The 19,761-nt window shown below is 40.5% G+C and overlaps 2 protein-coding genes across 2 annotated transcripts in view; one reads left to right on the top strand and one right to left on the bottom strand.

Moving 5' to 3' along the window:
- Positions 1-331: 331 nt before the first annotated feature.
- Positions 332-19,761, top strand: part of adamts17 (ADAM metallopeptidase with thrombospondin type 1 motif, 17) — a 30,415-nt gene continuing 10,985 nt past the window's right edge. Inside the window, exons 1-15 of the mRNA XM_055232585.1 lie at positions 332-467; positions 730-1,088; positions 1,690-1,855; positions 2,163-2,326; positions 2,982-3,065; positions 3,271-3,422; positions 7,094-7,137; positions 9,591-9,696; positions 11,325-11,465; positions 12,520-12,670; positions 12,794-12,895; positions 13,468-13,613; positions 13,811-13,980; positions 17,474-17,601; positions 19,444-19,564. Coding sequence (XP_055088560.1) covers positions 410-467; positions 730-1,088; positions 1,690-1,855; positions 2,163-2,326; positions 2,982-3,065; positions 3,271-3,422; positions 7,094-7,137; positions 9,591-9,696; positions 11,325-11,465; positions 12,520-12,670; positions 12,794-12,895; positions 13,468-13,613; positions 13,811-13,980; positions 17,474-17,601; positions 19,444-19,564 — 2,092 coding nt within the window. The 5' untranslated portion in view covers positions 332-409. The remainder of the gene's footprint in view (positions 468-729; positions 1,089-1,689; positions 1,856-2,162; positions 2,327-2,981; positions 3,066-3,270; positions 3,423-7,093; positions 7,138-9,590; positions 9,697-11,324; positions 11,466-12,519; positions 12,671-12,793; positions 12,896-13,467; positions 13,614-13,810; positions 13,981-17,473; positions 17,602-19,443; positions 19,565-19,761) is intronic.
- The window catches only part of abhd17c (abhydrolase domain containing 17C, depalmitoylase), a 143,731-nt gene continuing 125,111 nt past the window's right edge, over positions 1,142-19,761 (bottom strand). The window contains exon 4 of the mRNA XM_055232587.1: positions 1,142-1,152. The gene's annotated coding sequence lies outside the window, so the exon portion shown is untranslated. The remainder of the gene's footprint in view (positions 1,153-19,761) is intronic.

The raw sequence follows: 19,761 nt of genomic DNA, 5'->3' as shown, positions 1-19,761 counted from the left end.
CCCTGTGCGTTACATCACGGGCGGATCGTTTAGTGGAAACCTCATAGATGGACACAATGGGCTTTTGAGGGTGGCACAAATCTTCCAAATCTCCCACACGAGTTTACACACTCCGTTTGGAAGCCAACCTTTTTTTTCTCTCAAAACCACGTGTAGGGTTTCATGCCTTGACAGTGACGGGCAGCTGCTGTGGCCAATCAGGGCTCATCGTTTCTCGTGTTTCGTCGGTTCAGGGTGACGGTAGACCAATGAGAGCGGAGCGGAGGGCAGCCCGGTCCGGGGAGGCGTATCCAGCTTTCCAAGGAACTCCAGCCAGATTTATCCAACTTCTCCTACATCAGTAAAAGTGTCGCCACGGTCTCATCCAAACCTCCAGCGTCTATAGCCCTGTTCTGAGACGTGCACTACCATGCGCCATAGCCATGCACACCTTTTACTGCTGCTGCTTCTCTGCATCGCATTAAGTGGTGAGTATGGGCTTCTTTCCCACGAACACAGGGCTTTGTGTGTCTCAGATGTAGGTCAGACCAGCCTTAAGTAAGTGACCCAGCAGCACATTTTGTTCGCTGTGCTGTGCTGATGTGGAGCGCACGGTTTTTGCCCTCAGAACTTTTTCTTTTTGCGCTCTTTCTTCTTTGCGCCGGGGGTTACGTGGCTTGCAGAACTCAGCCTGTTTCACTTAGGTCCACGAAAGAGCTGTGTGCTGAATCTAAACTCTTTCCTCCGCAGTGCACTGTGAACTGGACACGGATGTGGTGGTCCCGACGCTGCTGGCCGGACCAGCGGCGCACCTGTCCCGGGAGCACGACCCACACACGGCACGTCGCAGGCCGCGCTCACTGGATGCTTCTGGGGGATCCAGCTGGAATACCGGGGACATCCTCGTGGCGCTGCCCGCATTTGGGAGACGGCTGGTGCTAAATCTTACACAGGACACTTCCTTTCTGTGGCGGGACTTTGTAGTGGAGGAAAGGCGAGGTGAGGACGCAGAGTTACGGAGGGTGCCCCCGGAGCAGCTATGTTTCTACTCCGGCTCTGTGCTGAACCACTCTGGCTCTGTGGCGTCTATCAGCACCTGTGGAGGTCTGGTGAGTTCTGTAGCTTGACTGCCTACAATATACCTTCTCCCCATGTAATACAAGGCGCATTACACTGTGACCTGTACAACATACCAGTCAAGTTTAAAAGACCAATCCAGGTTCCATGTATATATCTTAATCACCATGCCTGGTGACACTGTATCAAAAAGCAGTGCAACAGTTCAATGGAGTAAACCAAGACAGTTGATCTGCTCAGTTCATGGAGTCATTGAGATGCTGTTTGAAAATAGACTTTATAGTCATTATAGTAGAGGAGGGAATAGGGCTGCTCACACCATCAAGTGGTCTGGTCCCTAGCTCAGGGTCAGACCTTGTCCACAGCTAATGTATGGTGTGAGTGAGCGATTGAGTTCTACTTTCACTTCAACTAATCTCTTCTATTTATCCTTCCTTTCTGTCCAGTTTAAGGTGCAGAGCAGAAACACACATCTCATGATCATCTCTATAGAAATCATGTTAGTTAACTGTCAGTAAACTGTTGCCTGTAGATAATCTGCTTTGTAGTAACACTTATCCAGACACAGTCATGTTTGGTTTAGTCAGGATGACTTCAGCTAACTTCAGATTTGTTTTTCTCTCTTGTGCACAGACAGGACTTGTCCATGTCGGTGAGGACATGCTCTTCATCGAGCCTATGGTGAAGTTCCCAGTGCAATCCTTCTCTGGTCAGAAACACAAAGTACAGAGACAAAGACGTTCTGCTCCAGAGCCCAGCTTATTTAGGGAGCAGACCAGCTCCTGTGGCACTGGACCAGGTAACTATACCTCATACTGTACTGTCCTGAACTCTGTGTGAGGCTGAGCCAGTTAGACCCAAACCTTTGGCAAAAGACTTTGTCCAGTTGACTGAATTGTGTTTTCTTTTACTGTCTGAGGGATTACACAGACATCTTTGGATGACAATACTAGTTCCTATTTACTTTTAATGCAATTTTAAATCTTTTTTTTTTTTACTTTATTAATTAACAGATTAAAGTGGAATTAAGTAATTTTAAGACACAATCTGCAAACTCTGATCAAAAGAATCCTTATAATCTTTAGCCTGATGTATGTTGTTGACAGTGCAGAGGGGCTTGTCCCTTGGAGTAGCTGGCCGGAGGAGGAGGCACTCAATCGGGGTACATGAGGCCTACACGGTGGAGACAGTGGTGGTGGCAGACTCAGACATGGTGCAGTATCATGGAGCAGAGGCCGCACAGCGCTTCCTCCTCACTGTCATGAATATGGTCAGCCCCCATACACAAATATACACACTTATTTTCACTGTATTTATCGGAAGAAAACAAGTTCACATTCACCGTCTAGAATTTGACTATTTTTAATAAAACATTTTCACTATACAATACACAATAGGACATATTGTGTAAAACTGACTTTTATCAGTCATCAACCATTTTATAACAGTGTTGTGTAGCTCATTAGTAACTTCTTCAAAGTTCTATTTGTATTTGTTTAAGTAATCCTTTATTGCCCTGTATTCAAGGCTTGAGTGCTCAGAAAAAATTTGTTTTCACGTACTATCCCCGACCACAACCCTGTACTTACTTTTTTTTATTCAAAAGATCTAAACTCTCTTGTCTCTCTTGTCTTTGCTATGGTGAAAGGAAGTAAATGAACATGATTCTATTATGAAGCCATTAAAAATCAATATTGTTGTTTGCAATTAATAAGATTTAATAATTACTAGATACCCTTACCCCTCAATGTTTAACCTCAAACTTGTCAACTGGCTGTGTCAACAAAAAATGCCACATATTGAAGCTAAAGTACAGGACATTTTTTGACATTTAGTCCCTGTCTTTATATATACAGTAAATCTTCATTGTTTATTGTTGATCTTTTTGTTGGTATGTTCCTCACCTTTGAACTGTTGCTGTGCAGGTCTACAACATGTTTCAGCACCAAAGTTTGGGGGCCAGGATCAACATCCGAGTCACCAAGCTGCTGCTGCTACATAACCGCCCAGTATGTACAACATGCTAAACAGAAATCTTTTATCTTTCTCTTTTGGGGTTGTACAGGTTTTTGTTTTTTATGGCTGGTTTTATGTCAGTCACAAATGATACAAGCAAAAAATAATCAATAATAAATAATACCAAACTTAATACTTGTTTTGTTTCTTATAAAAAAATGTCTTTGTTCTCAGATTACTCAGATTTTGTGTTTTTAGGCCAAGCTGAAGGTGAGTCACCACGGGGAGCGCTCCCTGGAGAGCTTCTGTCACTGGCAGTATCATGAACTGGGCACCAGGCACCTGGGCACTAACTATCTGCCTGGGGCCAGGGACGACGTGCCTGTGGATGCGGCTGTGCTGGTTACCAGGTACAACACTGCTGTTATAGTTTTCCCACGATTTGATACTTATCTTGATACATGGGTCACAATATCAATTTCATTTTGAGTCATTTTTGAGAAAAAAAACAAAAACATTTTTATGTTATTTTTTTCTGCTTATGAGCAAAATATAAACACCTGATTACATCAGAACCATGTATTCTATATGTGAAATGTTTCACTTCGTATAGGTCCGGGTTGTCCAAACTTTTCTCATTTAGGGCCACACATAAAAAAAGAGACAAAGCTAAGGGCCGATTGAGGGCCATAGACTGGTCATCAATATGTAAATACTTCAAATCTGCGTTGTTATTATTACAAGTTAGACTGAACCACTAGACCTTTATTCATGCTTACATTTTCAATGGGACACATTAAATATTTGATATGGGCTTGTTAAAGTAGATTTTCAGAAATGTACAGTAAAAAGTACTGTTTAAAATAATATGGCCCATTCACCTGGAAGCTTGAGGGCCAAAAAAATTTAGTCTGAGGGCCGCATTTGGCCACCGGGCCACAGTTTGGGCAAGCCTGATTTAGGTCAATGAAGATTTGTACTTTCTAAGGAGAACTGTTTTTATAATATAGACCTACTCTTAATATAGACTGATAGTGGAATTGCACTTTCCTTTCAAGACTTTTTCTTTTTTGATGATGATTTAATAATGTATTTGGATTATTGCTTTTCTTTTTCTTCTGAGTCGGACTCTCCTCTAACTATGTTAGATGTCTTTGTCTGCACTGTTCTCCCTCGCTTCCAGTAGCAGCAGCAATAGACAGTAGCTCCTCACCACACTCCCCTGCTCTTACAGACATACAGCACTCTCCCATCTTCTTTCTGAACGCTGAAACTTTGTTATGTTACATAGAAATGTCTTAACGGACTGCTTTCTGAGTAAAACTTATGAGATTGAGTCTGAACATTGGGTGTATCGCGTCTTGCATGTGCATTACGAGCACATTTAATTAATGCCATGTAAGCCAAAAGTGGTTTTATAGTATTTAAAATATCAAATTTTTGTCATTCCTGGGTCTATCAACATAAAATAAAATGTGACTGGAAGATAAAACCCACCTCTGTTAGAATATTTCAGCTGTAAGCCTCTTTGGAGCTGTTTACTTGCTGCATCTGAGGAGGACGCCACGTTAACGGTTTCCCTCTGGACTAAAATAAATGACAGCACAGCACACATTGAGGGACATGTGTGTATCCAGTGAACACGTGTATGGAATTGTGAGACTGGAATAATTACATACTATACATTCCATTTGTCATTTGTCTTGAAGCCTGAAATATTTTTTACACTTTATTATACACTTTTTTGTGATTGTTGTGTGTTGAACCACACGCATCATTTTTGCACGATAGCATTGTTGTCATTATTAATGTCAGGTTTAACTAATTAACGGTTGGCTTAGATCTGAGGGAACCCTTTGAGTTGCATTGCTACTGATTTCAGCCATATGATGGAACACTTAAACCTTTGTATCTAGGGTGGCTCAATGTGGTCACAACTGAACAAAAGGTAGCAGTCCACAGGGTGGATGATTAGTGCAAGATGGTGTGCTGCGATAGGTTTAGAAACAGTGTTTTTTCAAATGTTAACCCAAACCAAAAATAATATAACACAACAAAGTAAGGACAAAAGCTCAAAAGCAAGTACTTAACACAAAGGACAGTTTTGGACAAACTCAAAAACTATGCTACTACTTAGCCACAGCCCCCTCCCCACCACAGAACCTCACCAACATCACCTCACACGCAACATTTCCACCATCCTCTCCTTGCACAGTTTGATTGTTGGTGTGAAGGGCTCCTTCCACATAGCCATAATCAGTGTCACACAAGTCACCAGCTCAGCAGCACTCCAAAACCAGGCTAGCTTAGACAGCTGAAAAGGCCTTTACACCAGGTTTACACTAACTGCATGTCGGGTTTGGTAAATGATTTGAGTGGGTTATTTGCAGATTGCCTGTTTCACCAACTATGACATCTACTGTGCATATTTGACCATGGTGGTTTCACATGGGTTCATGCGATAACACATGTCTAATGACCAGAAAACCGCTCCAGTCACTTCTTGTGACTTCACCCAGACCCGCACTTGACGTCAGTGTGGCAGGGTGCTTGCGGGACACAGTGTACACCTGGGCGTTAACTCGTTTAGCTAATTAATCAGTCAATGGTGTCTTAGTTGACCTTAATTTGTAATAGTTGACCACTCATTTTATATGGATTATATGTATATTTATGGGGCAACAGCAGAAAGGAGAAATTTATGATTCAGTGAGTTAGCTGTTTTGGTACATAAAATGCAGCTTAAACAGCTTAAATGTTTTCCAAGTTTGCCTTTTATAAATATATCATTTCCTAGCATTTTTTTGTGCTAGTAGTTTTGCATAACTTCCCTGCAGTTGTGGCCTTTTGAGTACAATTTAGGTCAGATACATGGAGATGCTTAATAATTTTGAGAGCTGAGCCTTTTCTATTTCCAGTAGACTAATTGATCGGCAGGACATGTGTTTAGTTGACTGAGAATTTCTTAAGTTGACTACAGCCCTACTATCTAGCACAGGAGTCAGCAACCTTTAACACCCAAAGAGCCATTTGGACCCGGTTTCCAGGGAAAAGAAAACACTGGGAGCCACACATACTTTTTAACATCTAAAATGAAGATAACACCGTATATACTGTTGTTGGTTTTTTTACCTTTACGATTTATATAAAGAACTATCATGTGATGCCTATGAAATCCATTAAGTTCTACAGAGAAAATTACATTTTATTTAAGTAACATTTTGAACATTTTGAGCTGAAAAATAACAAGAAAAAAACATGCTGTGTTGAAGGCAAATATTAAATATAAATATAATAAATATTTACAAAATATCTGCATAAATATTATCTGCTCCTGAACCTCCGGGCTGTACGAAGTCACTTTATTTTCACGCTGGACTGTAAGCTGTCGTCTGTGAGGCATGAGCAGTGTTTGTTTTTAACATTGTTCTTTGTGGAGAATAGCATACGTATGTGGATCTGAAGATCGACAGGACTCCAAATGCATATTTCTTCATGTTTATGTAGTTGTCGAGGATGGCATTCCATCTTTCAAACACGAGTTTGCTTGGTCTTGGAAGGTTCTCAATATCACTCCATTTGTGATTCTGAACAAGAGTGGCCTTCTGATGGGCAACATCTTCAAGATTCTCTGTCAAGCTTTTGAATTTGGACGCACACACATCTTTGTCAGCAATGTCAGGCAGCTCCAGCTCCAGATCAGGTTGACTAATGACAAATGCGTTTTGGGCGGCGTTTTGGTGGGTGTGCAGGCTTCCGCGAGTGTGACACTTATTTTGAGCAATGAAAAATAATAAAATATAATTTTATTTTAATTTTTCAAGATCACAATAATCTTCCAATTTAGAACTACAATTTTAAAAAGAACCAACACAAATAAAATACACTTCTATTGAATACTGTTAATTTATTTTCCCAAGTCACGCAGAGCCGCCGTATAAGAGAGCCGCATGCAGCTTCAGAGCCACGAGCTGCCGACCCCTGATCTAGCATTAAACAGGGTTGATTTTGCTTTTGTGTTGTTTGAGTTTTGTTATAAACAAGTCAGATATTGGATTAAGAAAATTGTTGTTTCTTTCAGAACAGACTTCTGCGTCCATAAAGACGAGCCGTGTGACACTGTGGGTAAGTGCTCCAGCTGAGTCATGTGGTGTATCAAAGAACTGTGGGTCTGGTCTGTTCCACAACAAGAGCATCTCGGCTCCAGCCAAAACCAGCATCAACCATCTTTATTTATAGAGCCCTGTATAACACTCAGGGTGACCAAAGTGCTTTTCAAAAAATATCAAAACAATATAAAATCGTGCAAAGGTTTATGTGCTTGTGTAGTCACTTTTCTCACGACATAAATAGCTGCTTCAGCCGGGAAGGGAACTCTGTCCTGCTCCATTCTGTTTTCACTTTGCATACCGCTCAAGTTTTTGTCACCTTAAAGTGCATATGACAGGTTACTACTCTTTTCAATAAAACATAGTTAAAGGAGCTATACCTGATAGTAACCCTAAAACCTTAAAACTTAGAGAACAGAGCTAGTTCATTTTAAACAGTTTGCAATGGTCCAACAGTCTCCTTATCTTATGCATTCTGAGCATCCTAATTATTCACCACATCCATGATGAGTTTATAAGTGCTTTTCACAACTTTCTGAGGCCTGAGTTTTTGTATCTCTTTAATGCTAACAACAACTAGCATGCTAACAGTGCACTTCCTGGTCACCCTATCTGATTAAATTCAGATAGTACACAGCACACTTATTTTGATCTCAAGAGCTGCATATACAATATATCTGTATGCGAGGCAAGACAAATGTTGATCAAATACTTGGAAATAATTTTACTTCTTGGTTTGACATGGGCGGCAGATGACATATGTAGAGGTAATAACTGTTACATAGCAACAATGATCAACAATAACGAGGACCAAACAAATCAAATGTCTAAATTACATAATAATTGTGATTAGACTAAAATAATAAAAATAGTCAACTACACTTCTTTTTTAATTAATGTTTAAACTCCCATAAAAATATATTCCTTGCTCATAAATTGTCTCTGAGACTTAGAACTCGCTTTTCTCCTCAACTTTTTCCACAAACTGCCTCTTAACCAATATAAAACTATGAGAAAGATTAATCACAGATACTATCCCACCAAAACAAGTAATACTTGAAAAAAAGTCATATGCACTTTAAATTAATCTTGAGGTCAAATATGCACATTTTTGAGCCTCTATTGACCTGTTTCTGTAGCCCCCCTGGTTCCCTAAGTAAACACAGTGCTGTCTGGGTGTATATTTGTGTTTGTGCAGACCTGTGTACAAATATGTGTGTCTGGGCAGATAAAGGCCCTCTCTCCAGGCTTACCCACACAGAGAAACCTCGCATAGCCATCGGGTCGGGGGATCAATGCTAATCTCTTCATTACATCATTCTCCAATTGTATCGAAATGCAAATCCAATCTGCTGATCGGGGGATACAGTGCTGCCCTGATGACTGCTGATCAGTGGAATTCTAGGGAGTGTGGAATTCTGTAGATACTGGAAGGTGCTTTTTGCAAGTCATGTGCCACTCACCACCAGACTGTATCTGGTCGCTAATGTAAACAATTAGAAATTAGGAAACTAAGAAAATATCCATAAAAAACGCAAATATCAAAACTATCTCAGTCGTTACTGTTGGTGTACTGTGGTGCTAGGATTTCTACAAGAAACAAATGACATTGTAAAAACTACTGTAATAAGCCGTGGAAAAGCTGTTTGATTGATACAGAATGACTTCCTCTGGCAAAATGGTTCAATGTTGACAGGGGACACTATTGTTGCCATGGTTAAATTAGTCCTGCACATTTAACAAAGTCATGATTGTGTTGGGATAGCGCTCTGAAGGGGGAGTAATGAAACAAAAGTGAAATCTATAAAATGTTAATAGTTAATTTTTGTTGAATATAGCATTTTCAAAACAATAAAACATAACATGTTGATCTAATATGTTATGTGTTAGCAGTTAATACCCCATAGAAGTAAAAAAAAAAAATGTATGTACGTACGTATGTATGTATCTAAGTCTCCCACCTCTACCTCTATCTAAGTGTCCCACCTCTATGTAAGTCTCCTACCTCTACCTCTACACAATGAGGGGCAGGCTATAGCCCCCTGGCTTGTCCCTGAGTCCTGTACAGTCTAATCATCTGCTCTGACACCTCATAAAAGTGTATAGCCAGTCTTCTTCCTTTTTGTGGGGGATGCCTCAGATTCTTTCCCTCTGTTGTATCAGATCATAGGCATTAGACTGGTAATTACACCCTGCCCTCACAGTGGGGCAGTAAAAACCAAGAGCCCACAGAGTGTCTAACATCTGTTCCATACGACCAAACACACACTACGGCTTCTGTATATGTAGCCTTTACCATTTGATAAGTGCACCATCTCAGATTGCAATTTTGTTTTGATTGCGATATATTGTATAGCCCGTTGTCGTGTTGTTTTGTTTTAACTTATCTGTTGATTCAGATGCCTGTTGCTCAATAACCTCTTGTGTTCTCTAGTATTTATAGCTGAACACCATTGCCCTGTGCTGTAGGTATCGCATATCTGGGAGGGGTCTGCAGCTCCAGGAGGAAGTGTGTTTTGGCAGAGGACAATGGACTTAACCTGGCCTTCACCATCGCCCATGAGCTCGGGCACAAGTAAGTCCATATCTATTTTTTTTCTTTCACTCAATCGGTTTTGTTCATGTGACATCACAACAAGTCCTCCGACTTCAGTGTTAGAAAACTGTGGTGCCCAGTGGGAGCTGATATTGGCGTAGACATCATCACAATAAAGCTGTGCAGTTGTCAGCACCTCCTATGGATAGTTTCAGATCACGCTAGCGAGTAACAGATTTTTTTTTTCATTTGTACCCCTATGCCACTCTGTTGAATCCTTTGCATATCACAAGTTAAGAAAGTGAAATTGGATAATGACACAAGTACAAAGCAGTGGGTGTATGCTGGTGACAGTGAAAATAGGGTCGATCAGTGCAATGATGGCTTGAATACAGTAGTACAGTGGTCCCAAAAAGGCCTCTCCAAGTGGCGGAGCAGTTTTGAAGGCTTCATTGCCTCATTACAGAGCTGGTCGCTGCATATTATGCAGAGCGGGCTTGGTCTGTGGGAATCACCTGTCGCGATAAATCCATAGTTCAAGTAGAACTCCTGGTATTGTCTGTTAAAAGCTTTCTTTTACTTGGAAGTTGGCTCTTTTTCTGTCTCTTCACTGGGCCTTTTCCCCTTCGAAAAGAAAGTTTCCAAAGACGTCTGTTTTTTACTCATTTTGCTAATTTGTGGGTTAAGTTGTCGGCGCTCAAGTGACGGAAATGTAACCGAGAGAATCCGGTCATTTTTCAAAATAAAAGATTTTTCTAAATAAACGATTGTTCAGACTCAGATAATATATACAACGGAAATAATTAATTATTTCTTGGACGGCCGGTGGCCCGGTACCAATTGATCCACGGACCGGTACCGGTCCATGGCCCAGTGGTTGGGGACCACTGCAGTAGTATATAGATTACTCAAACATCAATTTTGCAATAGGACCACTTTAAAATTAAGCTGGGGGACTACTCAGAATTATATGGGAGAATCTGTTGTTTTAAATGTCAAGATTCAGTTCAATTCAAGTTTACTTATATAGCACATTTAAAACCACTACAGCTGACCAAAAGCTAAAGTATAGTACAAGTACAGCTAATATGATACATAGGAAAAGTACAGTAAAACACCAAGATATCCTGTCTAGGTAGTATTAAAAGCCAGGGAGAAGAGGTGGGTTTTCAGTCTAGATTTAACACCTCTGGTCTTGAGTCTGACTTTGTGCACAGCCAGCAGGAGCTGACCTCAGGGCTCAGGGCGGAGTATAGGGCTACAGATGGAAGATTTGTAGAACTTATTTTGGTTAATACGTCAACAATTACGACAATTGAAATAAAAGATAGCACAAATTTCAATGGCAGCAGACCATTGAAAAGATTTAAAACCATAAGAGTAATAGAGCAGGTTTATGGAGCCCTAACAAATAATGATAAAGTTCAACGTTTGTGGGTCATACCTTTGATATTTCTTAAAAAAATAGTAAATCTCCCATAGAGTTACATAGTCCCCTGTCCACCATTTGAGATTATATCATCAACAAATTCAACAAACATGACTCAACCTAGTACAGATTCCACATTAGCACATTTTCTTTCCTATTGTGTCATGTACTGATCTTCTTTAATAGAAACTGCTGTCATGTTGTCACGCCTAACTCTGACAAATGCTTTGGTTTGTAGCATGGGGATGAGCCATGACGATGACCACGCCTCCTGCACTGGACACTCCCACATCATGTCTGGAGAATGGGTCAAAGGTCGCAACCCCAGCGACCTTTCCTGGTCCTCCTGCAGCCGGGACGACTTGGAAAATTTTCTCAGGTAAAGATTGATCCTGACTAGTTTCTCAGAGCCCTTTTTCAAATTGGGTCTCTAATGCTGTGGCTGTTCTGGGTACTCTGCTGCTCTTTTTTGCTCACTATAAGCTTAATAGAAAACTGGTTTGGTCCTGGTTTGAGCCCTTTTTGGCCAGATGTAGACTTAGTTTGGTTCTGTTCTAGTCCTGGTTTAGTTCTGGTCTAATTTAGTCCAGGATTAGTTTAGAATGTAGTCCCAGTTTAGTTTTGATGTGGTGTATGAGCAAGTGAAAACAGACCCAATTAAGTTAGTCTTTCTATTTCAGTCCTTGTTCAGTCCTGGTTTAGTACTGGACCTGGTTTAGTCCTGGTTCAAACAGCACTATACACATGGGAAGTGAATACCTGTGTTTAAGTAAACATGATTGACACATGCAGGAGACTTTTGCATCAATCGCTAGTCCTTATATTTGATAATGTATTCAGCTTTGAAAAATTTCTGTGTGATTCTTGGCTCTTCTGAATCACTTAAAAACTCCAATGTAGGTTGGATTCATCTTTGTCATGCTGTCTGTACAGCGGGACTCATCCATGTATGTTGGAGTCAATGTCTGGGTTGGAGACGCTGTTCTTGCTGTCTCCGCTGCCACCACACACCCACACAAAACTCTCTCTCACACACACACAAACACACATTCACACCCACAGTAGATACAGCTGTCCTTCTCTCTCACCCACTGCACTGTTGACACATTGAAACTGTAGAGGTAAGTTTTTTTTCCAGTTTGAGCCCAATCTGAAGAATCTATTGCAAACAGCAGTCAAGTGTCAAGACTTGCAACCTTACAGTATACTTAAACTAAATCTTAGTATCAAAATCCATAACTGTAGATGTTCTTTCTGGGTTGAATTGTCAGACTAGGGAGAATTTGCATGTTCTCTACATGTTTATGTTGGCCTCCACTACTTAATTTCCTGTATCACAGAAAAAAGTTTTTGTAAAGTACTACATATATTATATATGTCCTTTACAGTCTCACATGTGATCTGATAGATTTCCCCTTCTGTTCCTTGGTCAGGTCTAAAGCCAGCGCCTGCCTGCTCCACACTGACCCCCGGAGCCGATACCAGGTGCGGCTCTCTCCCAAACTGCCTGGGATGCATTACAGCGTGGATGAGCAGTGCCAGATCCTCTTTGGAACCAATGCCACCTTCTGCACAGACATGGAAGTATGATATTTTCCTGGTCAGAATGATAATAATGATCACTAACCAAAACATAAAGACTCACTTTGTTACTTATCCGTCTGTGTGCATGATTTGACCTCTTTCACATGTCTGTGTGTTCTGCAGCACCTGATGTGTGCAGGCCTGTGGTGTATGGTGGAGGGAGACTCAGCCTGTAAGACCAAACTGGACCCTCCTTTGGATGGGACTGAGTGTGGAGTGGACAAGGTACAAACATTCCCCATTTACTCTAATAAATCCTTTGATTACTCAGACTGGTCATACTAGTCTATATGCCTAAAGTCCTTATGACAGGATTGACTACACATATGATTTGGTCTATTTCATTACAGGTACTTTGATTGCACTAAGGTTGTGTTCAACTACAAACTTGCACAAACACTATATTAAAATTGGGGCTAAACTTTGATTGAACCTGTAACTAGACCGCTAAACCAGGGATAGAGCAGGACCAGACCAAGTGTACATCAGAACTGAATTGGACTTAAACCAGGACCGAACAAGCGCACACAACATTGTAAAACATATATGCATAATAGTCAATTAGAAGTCGATCATAATGAAGTTAATGCAGGAATGTTAAAGTGAAACAAGCATAAACAGCCTTAACCATGTTCTGTGGTCTGAAAGTTGCAAAAAATACACCAAATGAGAGCAAATATTATTACTATTTATAATGGTTACTGTAAGAACAATGAGACAATAGAACATAATCATAAAAATACAGTAAAGATAAGAATAAAAGCACACTCATCATTGTAGTTGTCCCTGTGTTCCAGTGGTGCCGAGCAGGAGAGTGTGTCATTAAGAGCCCCATCCCTCAGCACATTGATGGGGACTGGAGCCCCTGGAGCCAGTGGAGCATGTGCAGCCGGACCTGTGGCACTGGAGTGCAGTTCAGGCAGAGAAAGTGTGACAACCCTCCGTAAGTGCAGCAGCATCCTGCCTCTGTGTGTTTTGAGAGAAAGAAAGAGACAGAGAGAGAGAGAGAGAGAGAGAGAGAGAGAAATTCAATATGTTTAATACAATACACGTAGCAAATGCCCTCCAAAAGCATGCATTAACATATAATAGTACTGATGCCATACCCTCCTCGATGATGTGCCCTGTTTTTGGTTGCAGTCCTGGTCCTGGGGGCCGTCACTGTCAGAAGGCCAGTGTGGAGCATAAGGCCTGTGAGAGCCCCCCCTGTCCTAAAGGGGCCCCTAGTTTCAGAGACCTGCAGTGCCTGTCCCACGACCGGCAGTTCCCTCTCCTGAAGAGCAGCATGATGACAGCGATAGTCAACGATGGTGAGAGTTTTATCACAGCTACAGTCACAGTGTAGCAGTGCACATGAACCAGCACACTACCCCTCTGTCACAACAAGCAAAATCTATTGTCTATATGAACAAACTAATTCTTCTAGGCATACAAGATGAATATTCTAATCTGATATCATTTAAATGCATATGGCAGGTTAGACTACTAATTTAACTAAAATATAGTTAACATCATTACAGATTTTACTAAATATCTTGCCTTGCTTTTTTTCCCCTAGTTTTTACATTTTTTTCTTAGTTTATCATTTTACTTCTTGGTTGAACACGGGTAACAGATGTAACATAGAGGTAATTCCCTATCTGCTATCTAGCTAACATAATGTTAACAGTGGCCATAACTTGTACAAGAGACAAATAAAAATAAATGACAACACTTTTATTCTATTAAACGAAAGTTGAAATTGTCAGGAAAAATGCCTTCCTTGTGCAGAAGTTGAATTTTTGACGTTGATGACATATTTAAAAGTGTTCTGTTTTAGTAGACACCACTACTACCTATATTTTCTTCTCAACTTTTTCAATAAACTGCCACTTGACTAACCAAGTAATAATTAGAAACATGAACCAATGAACATGAAAAGCCATTATATATACTGGTACTTAAAAATTCAAGCTATAACCACCCAACCTCACCAATGTAGCAGGTTAGAAAATTCTGTGTCTTCATTCTTCCTCTCATAATATTGTGCTAGAGCTGTACCAAAACACACAGAATCACATGCTTTTCTTTATTGTGGGAAAATTATAGCCTTACAAGCCTTGCTCCTACTTTATTTTGAAAGAAAGAGGCTGGTGCCTGCCTCTTAACAAAACATTGCTCCCTCACGTCATAACTGTTTATCTGCACATGACATTTAAACATGAAATACAGCTCCATTGAAATATACAGCACTTACATACATATATTGTTCTGATAGATATTGTTTTGCCCTTTCCATGATCACCTGTTGATTATTTCTCTTGAATAAAAGTCCAACTGACAAGACTCCAGACTTCTGTGTATAGAACTGGAAAAGCTTTAGTCTGGTCTGCCCAGACGAGGTATGAGCTAAGTACATGGAAGGGACTTACACTTAACACTACTACTATCAGAGCTATTTAGAGTAGCCAAAAAACGTACTCAAGTAAGAGTAACATAACTTTAAAATAATATTACTCAAGTAGAAATAAAAGGTATTGTGACCCAATGAATTACTCAAGTAAGAGTAAAAATTGTTTGGAGAAACTAAAAGGCAAATCCTTTCTCACAGTAATGTTTAAGAAGTGCAAATGTTTGAATCAGTTCATGTTGTTCATATAAAGCTTTTGTCACTTTTGAGTAAGTGGGGAAAGTAACCAAAACTACCCAAGTACTTTAAACTACTTCAAACTAAATCTTACTCAAATAGAAGTGAAAGTTTGATACCAGAAAACTATTCTGAAAAGTAAAATTTTATTCAATTTTTTATTCAATTTTATAATTTTTTTATTAAATGTATTATTTTATTATTAAACCTATTATGCAAAATTGTCTTTCCAAAACTTTTAACCATAATTGTTTTTCCCCCACTCAAACTAGTATTTAGAGTGATTTGTGGATGTTTGATTGCTCTGTTTCACCGCTACCGGTACATAGCCATTGCCTTGCAATTTGATTTTCTTAAATGGTGACAATAAAATCTGAAAGGTGAACCTAAGATGGCATTGTATTGTTTTCAATGGCCTGTGCTCATTGGTGCATGAGCCCAACAATAATTTTCTTTTCCGCATTACCGTACTTCCACAAGCGCCTCCCACCCATATGATGTCAGAAACCTGTACCGTATGATCAGTTCTGAGCGATGCACTGAGCTTGCTGAGCTAGTGCGGGCTCAGAGCAGGGCTTGGCAGAATCTTACAAATTGCTTTGTAAGATTCTGCCATCTGACCATTGTGAAAACTCTGGATGGCCCGTCAGCCGAACACGGGCAGTTTGAATTCCTAAAGAATGCATTGTGCTCTATGGGAGAATTCTTTCTGGGCCCAAGCTCCTGGGAGCTGCAGTAACTATGAAGTGGCCACTAGTCGATCTCCCCCCAGGACAGAGGGGGAATGTCTTATCCAATTCTTATTATAGATCCCTGGCAGGGATGTGCATAGGCATTTTGAGGGACAGGTGCATATCGGTTAAAATGAACCTATCCACAGTATTTAAAAGTAAACAAATTATATTGCTCCTTCAGATATTGCTTTTAGATGTGTGCCTGCTGATCAATATGAATATAACAAAAATGAGAGAGTCAGAACCAAAAAGGAACATGTGCGGGAGTTTTGGAGTCCTCTCCCAGGAGCTCTTTAATTCGATAAATGTCATTTCCTGTAATCTGGGGACATATCTTTCACCATTCTCATACAGAACAATGGGATATAGGCCAATTGTTGTTTCTACTTCTCTCCAAGATTCAAAACATGCAATTGTTTATTTAGACTTTAACAACTGACCTACTTTTACGGCATCATTAACTTCCATCTTAGAAATACTGATCACTGGTGTCCAACTCCTGTGTCAGTGGTTCTTTGTGGAGCCCCAGGCCTCTGCTTCCTCCCTGGCTCTGCCCCTGGTCTCTAGCCCACTCAGCGCATGTCTCACACTGGGCTGTAGATGAAATCTCCAGATAACAGTCTTAAAACCTTTGTCCACACACCAAGCCATAGCCTGTGTTATGTTACTATTATAAAGAATTCAACTGATGTCTTCCAAGAAATGCAACACACATCAGTACAATATGCTATCGCACTACTCAATCTATAGACATTATAGATTATTTCTGTTTTGCTCATAACATCATGAATATGTCAAAAAATAAAAACTGGCTAAAAGCTTAGATGTTGTAGAACATGTCGTATGCCTGTCTATGTTTCAACAGTCTTTGATTTGGTGTTATGTGCTGTTAAGGTTGAGATACATAGTGTGAATCTGAAGGACCAGGCAGACCTGACAGACAACTTTTGCACATTTGCGTTCTTCATAGGGAAAATATTAAACCTAAAACAATAAACTGACCATGAGGGCACTTGAGGCAAAGGGGCAGGTGCTTGAGCACCACCTGGGCACGTCCCTGTGTCTAGGATTTGACAACGTTGCATAACTGGCAGAAATGAAAAAAAAATCTGCTGTTCACTAGGATGCTCCAGCAGAGCGGCACTTAGCTGTGATGACGTTTACTGCAACGTCAGCTCCCATTGGGCTCTGCAGTTTCCCAAACCTAATTGTTTTAGATTAATTTGACATTTATTTTGTATTTATTACTATTTATTATGCTATATTTTGGATATTTTAATGATGATTATAACTGTATATCAGACAAAAGTTCAGTATGTCTTCTTTAAAGTTACTCAAGTAAGTTTAAGTGAATACTACCCACCTCTGTTGACTATCCTCATACATTTCTATAACCCTTGTTCCATTGGCCTGCATAATTCTTCTTGCACCTCTTGTTTCTAGAGAAGCCATGCGTGCTTTTCTGCAGTCCGGTGGGGCGCAGTGTTCCGGTGCTGGTGTCTGAGCGGGTGATGGACGGAACGCCCTGTGGCCCGTATGAGGCTGACCTCTGTGTGAACGGAAGATGTCAGGTACACACATGATACACAATGTAGTGCAGAAAGATGCAGCTTATTAATAGAAGCTGGTAGTTCCCGCTCTAACTTCCATCTCTGTATGAAGTATGTGTGATACTGTGAGTAGATGCAGATTGGTAGTCACAATTTATTTCAGTCTGCAGTAACAAGATCAAACTTCTTGTTTGAAGTTTAAAGTTGCCTTGATATTTTATTATGATGATTATAATGTTATTATGTACCTTTTACAGGAGAAAAGAACATGTAGATAATGGTCAGTTGTCTCAGTTATCTGAATTTCTACCTTCAAGTAAGATTATTTGTAATTAAGTGCAATAATAATTACATTTAGAAATTACACTTTGCTCATTGCTGCATTATTCAATTCAGTAAAATTTTCAATTCAAGTTTATTTCTCTAGCACATTTAAAAACACCTTCAGCTGACCGAAGTGCTTCACATAATATACTATAATAAGATACATAGGAAGAAAACAAAAAAAAACAGGATATCTTGTCTAGCTAGTATTAAATCCCAAGGAGAAGAGGTGGGTTTTCAGTCTAGTCTTAAACTGTGTTTAAGACTGAGAGGATCTGACAGTCTATAGTCTAGCCACAGAAAAGGCCCTGTCACCTCTGGCCTTGAACCTGCCTTTGAGCACAGCGAGCAGAAGCTTGTCAGCTGACCTCAGGGTCTGGGTGGAGTATAGGGCTGCAATAACTTCCTCAGATACTGTAAAGAGGGCCTATATAGTGCAGACATTTAAGCACAATTAATAACATTTTGAACTGCACCTGATATGAAAATAGGGAGACAGTGCAGTCTGCATAGCACAGGCATGATGTGCTCTCATCTCTTAGTTTTTGTCAACAGACAAGCTGCAGCATTCTGGACATTCTGTAAGCACTGCAGGGAGCCCTGGTCCAACCCCACATACAAAGAATTACAACAATCCATACGCAATGTCACAAGCATGTGGATTGCTTTTTCAAAATGTGCCTGCGGAAGGTGAGGCTTTAGTTTAGCAAGGAGCCTCAACTGAATGAAGTTGGACTTTATGACAGAGCTAATGTGCTTGTCCAGTTTGAACATAGTCCACAATCACCCCGAGATTCCTCACTGCAGGGTGAGAATAAGAGGACAGAGGACCTCACACTGTCATGCCTAAGCAGTGGGTTAGTTTGGCCAAACACCACAATCTCAATTTTATTTTGATTTAAGTTCAGGAAGAGTGTGCTCAGCCAAATCTACACATCTCTGAGACAATCCTGCAGAGCTCTGATTGTGGTCTGGCTGTCAATGGCAGCCACTGGCAGATATATTTGAATGCCATCTGTAAAAAAATGACCATCACCGAGAGCAAAGAGGCTTTGCGCTAATGTAGAACCCTGGGGCACACCGTACTCTAAGGGAGACACAGAGGAGGAGAACTGTCCCAGGTTCACAGAAAAAAAAACTCCTGTCTGACAGATAGGATCAAAACCAACAGAGTGCAGTACACTTAATGCCCACGTGTGTCTCCAGGTGGGACAAAAGGATGCTCTAAACCACCATGTCAAAGGCAGCTGATAAAATTTCTTTAAAAAATTGACCTAGCCCTAGAGTAATCCCTTACTTTGTCGCCCATTACTGTCCAACACTGCTCCTAAATGACACTCACAAAAGTTTCACAACATGATGCAACAATAACACTTACCTTCATATAGACAAATGGGCAAATGAAGTGTCTCTGTTTTTAGCTTTTGTCCATGAGTGTCCAGAAACATGCCTCTAAATACTTTTCTGCTTATTGTGAATGCATAACCTCACTGTGAATCTTTTTACTTCATATTGTACTCTGTTTTGTCCCTTTTGCAGAAGATCGGCTGTGACGGCATCATCGGCTCTGCTGCTAAAGAGGACCGCTGTGGGGTGTGTAATGGAGACGGACGCTCATGTCGAGTGGTCAGAGGAGACTTCAACCACACCAAGGGAATGGGTCAGTTTGCTCTATAAACACTATCACATAACCTCTTGGCAAAAACTGAAGATTGTTTCATAATACTAATCTTTATTTCCTTATGACTTGGCTTGGTCTTATTTGGCCCAGAGGAGGACCCCCTCCTGCTCGTTTCCATGGAAATGTTGTTCCTTCAGCTATAATCTAACACAGTATGACATAAAACGTATCTCTCT

Source organism: Periophthalmus magnuspinnatus, chromosome 3 (assembly GCF_009829125.3).
Source record: "Periophthalmus magnuspinnatus isolate fPerMag1 chromosome 3, fPerMag1.2.pri, whole genome shotgun sequence".
Lineage (NCBI taxonomy): Eukaryota > Metazoa > Chordata > Actinopteri > Gobiiformes > Gobiidae > Periophthalmus > Periophthalmus magnuspinnatus.
Note: the sequence above shows the minus strand (reverse complement) of the source record. Positions and strands in the feature narration are given on the sequence as shown.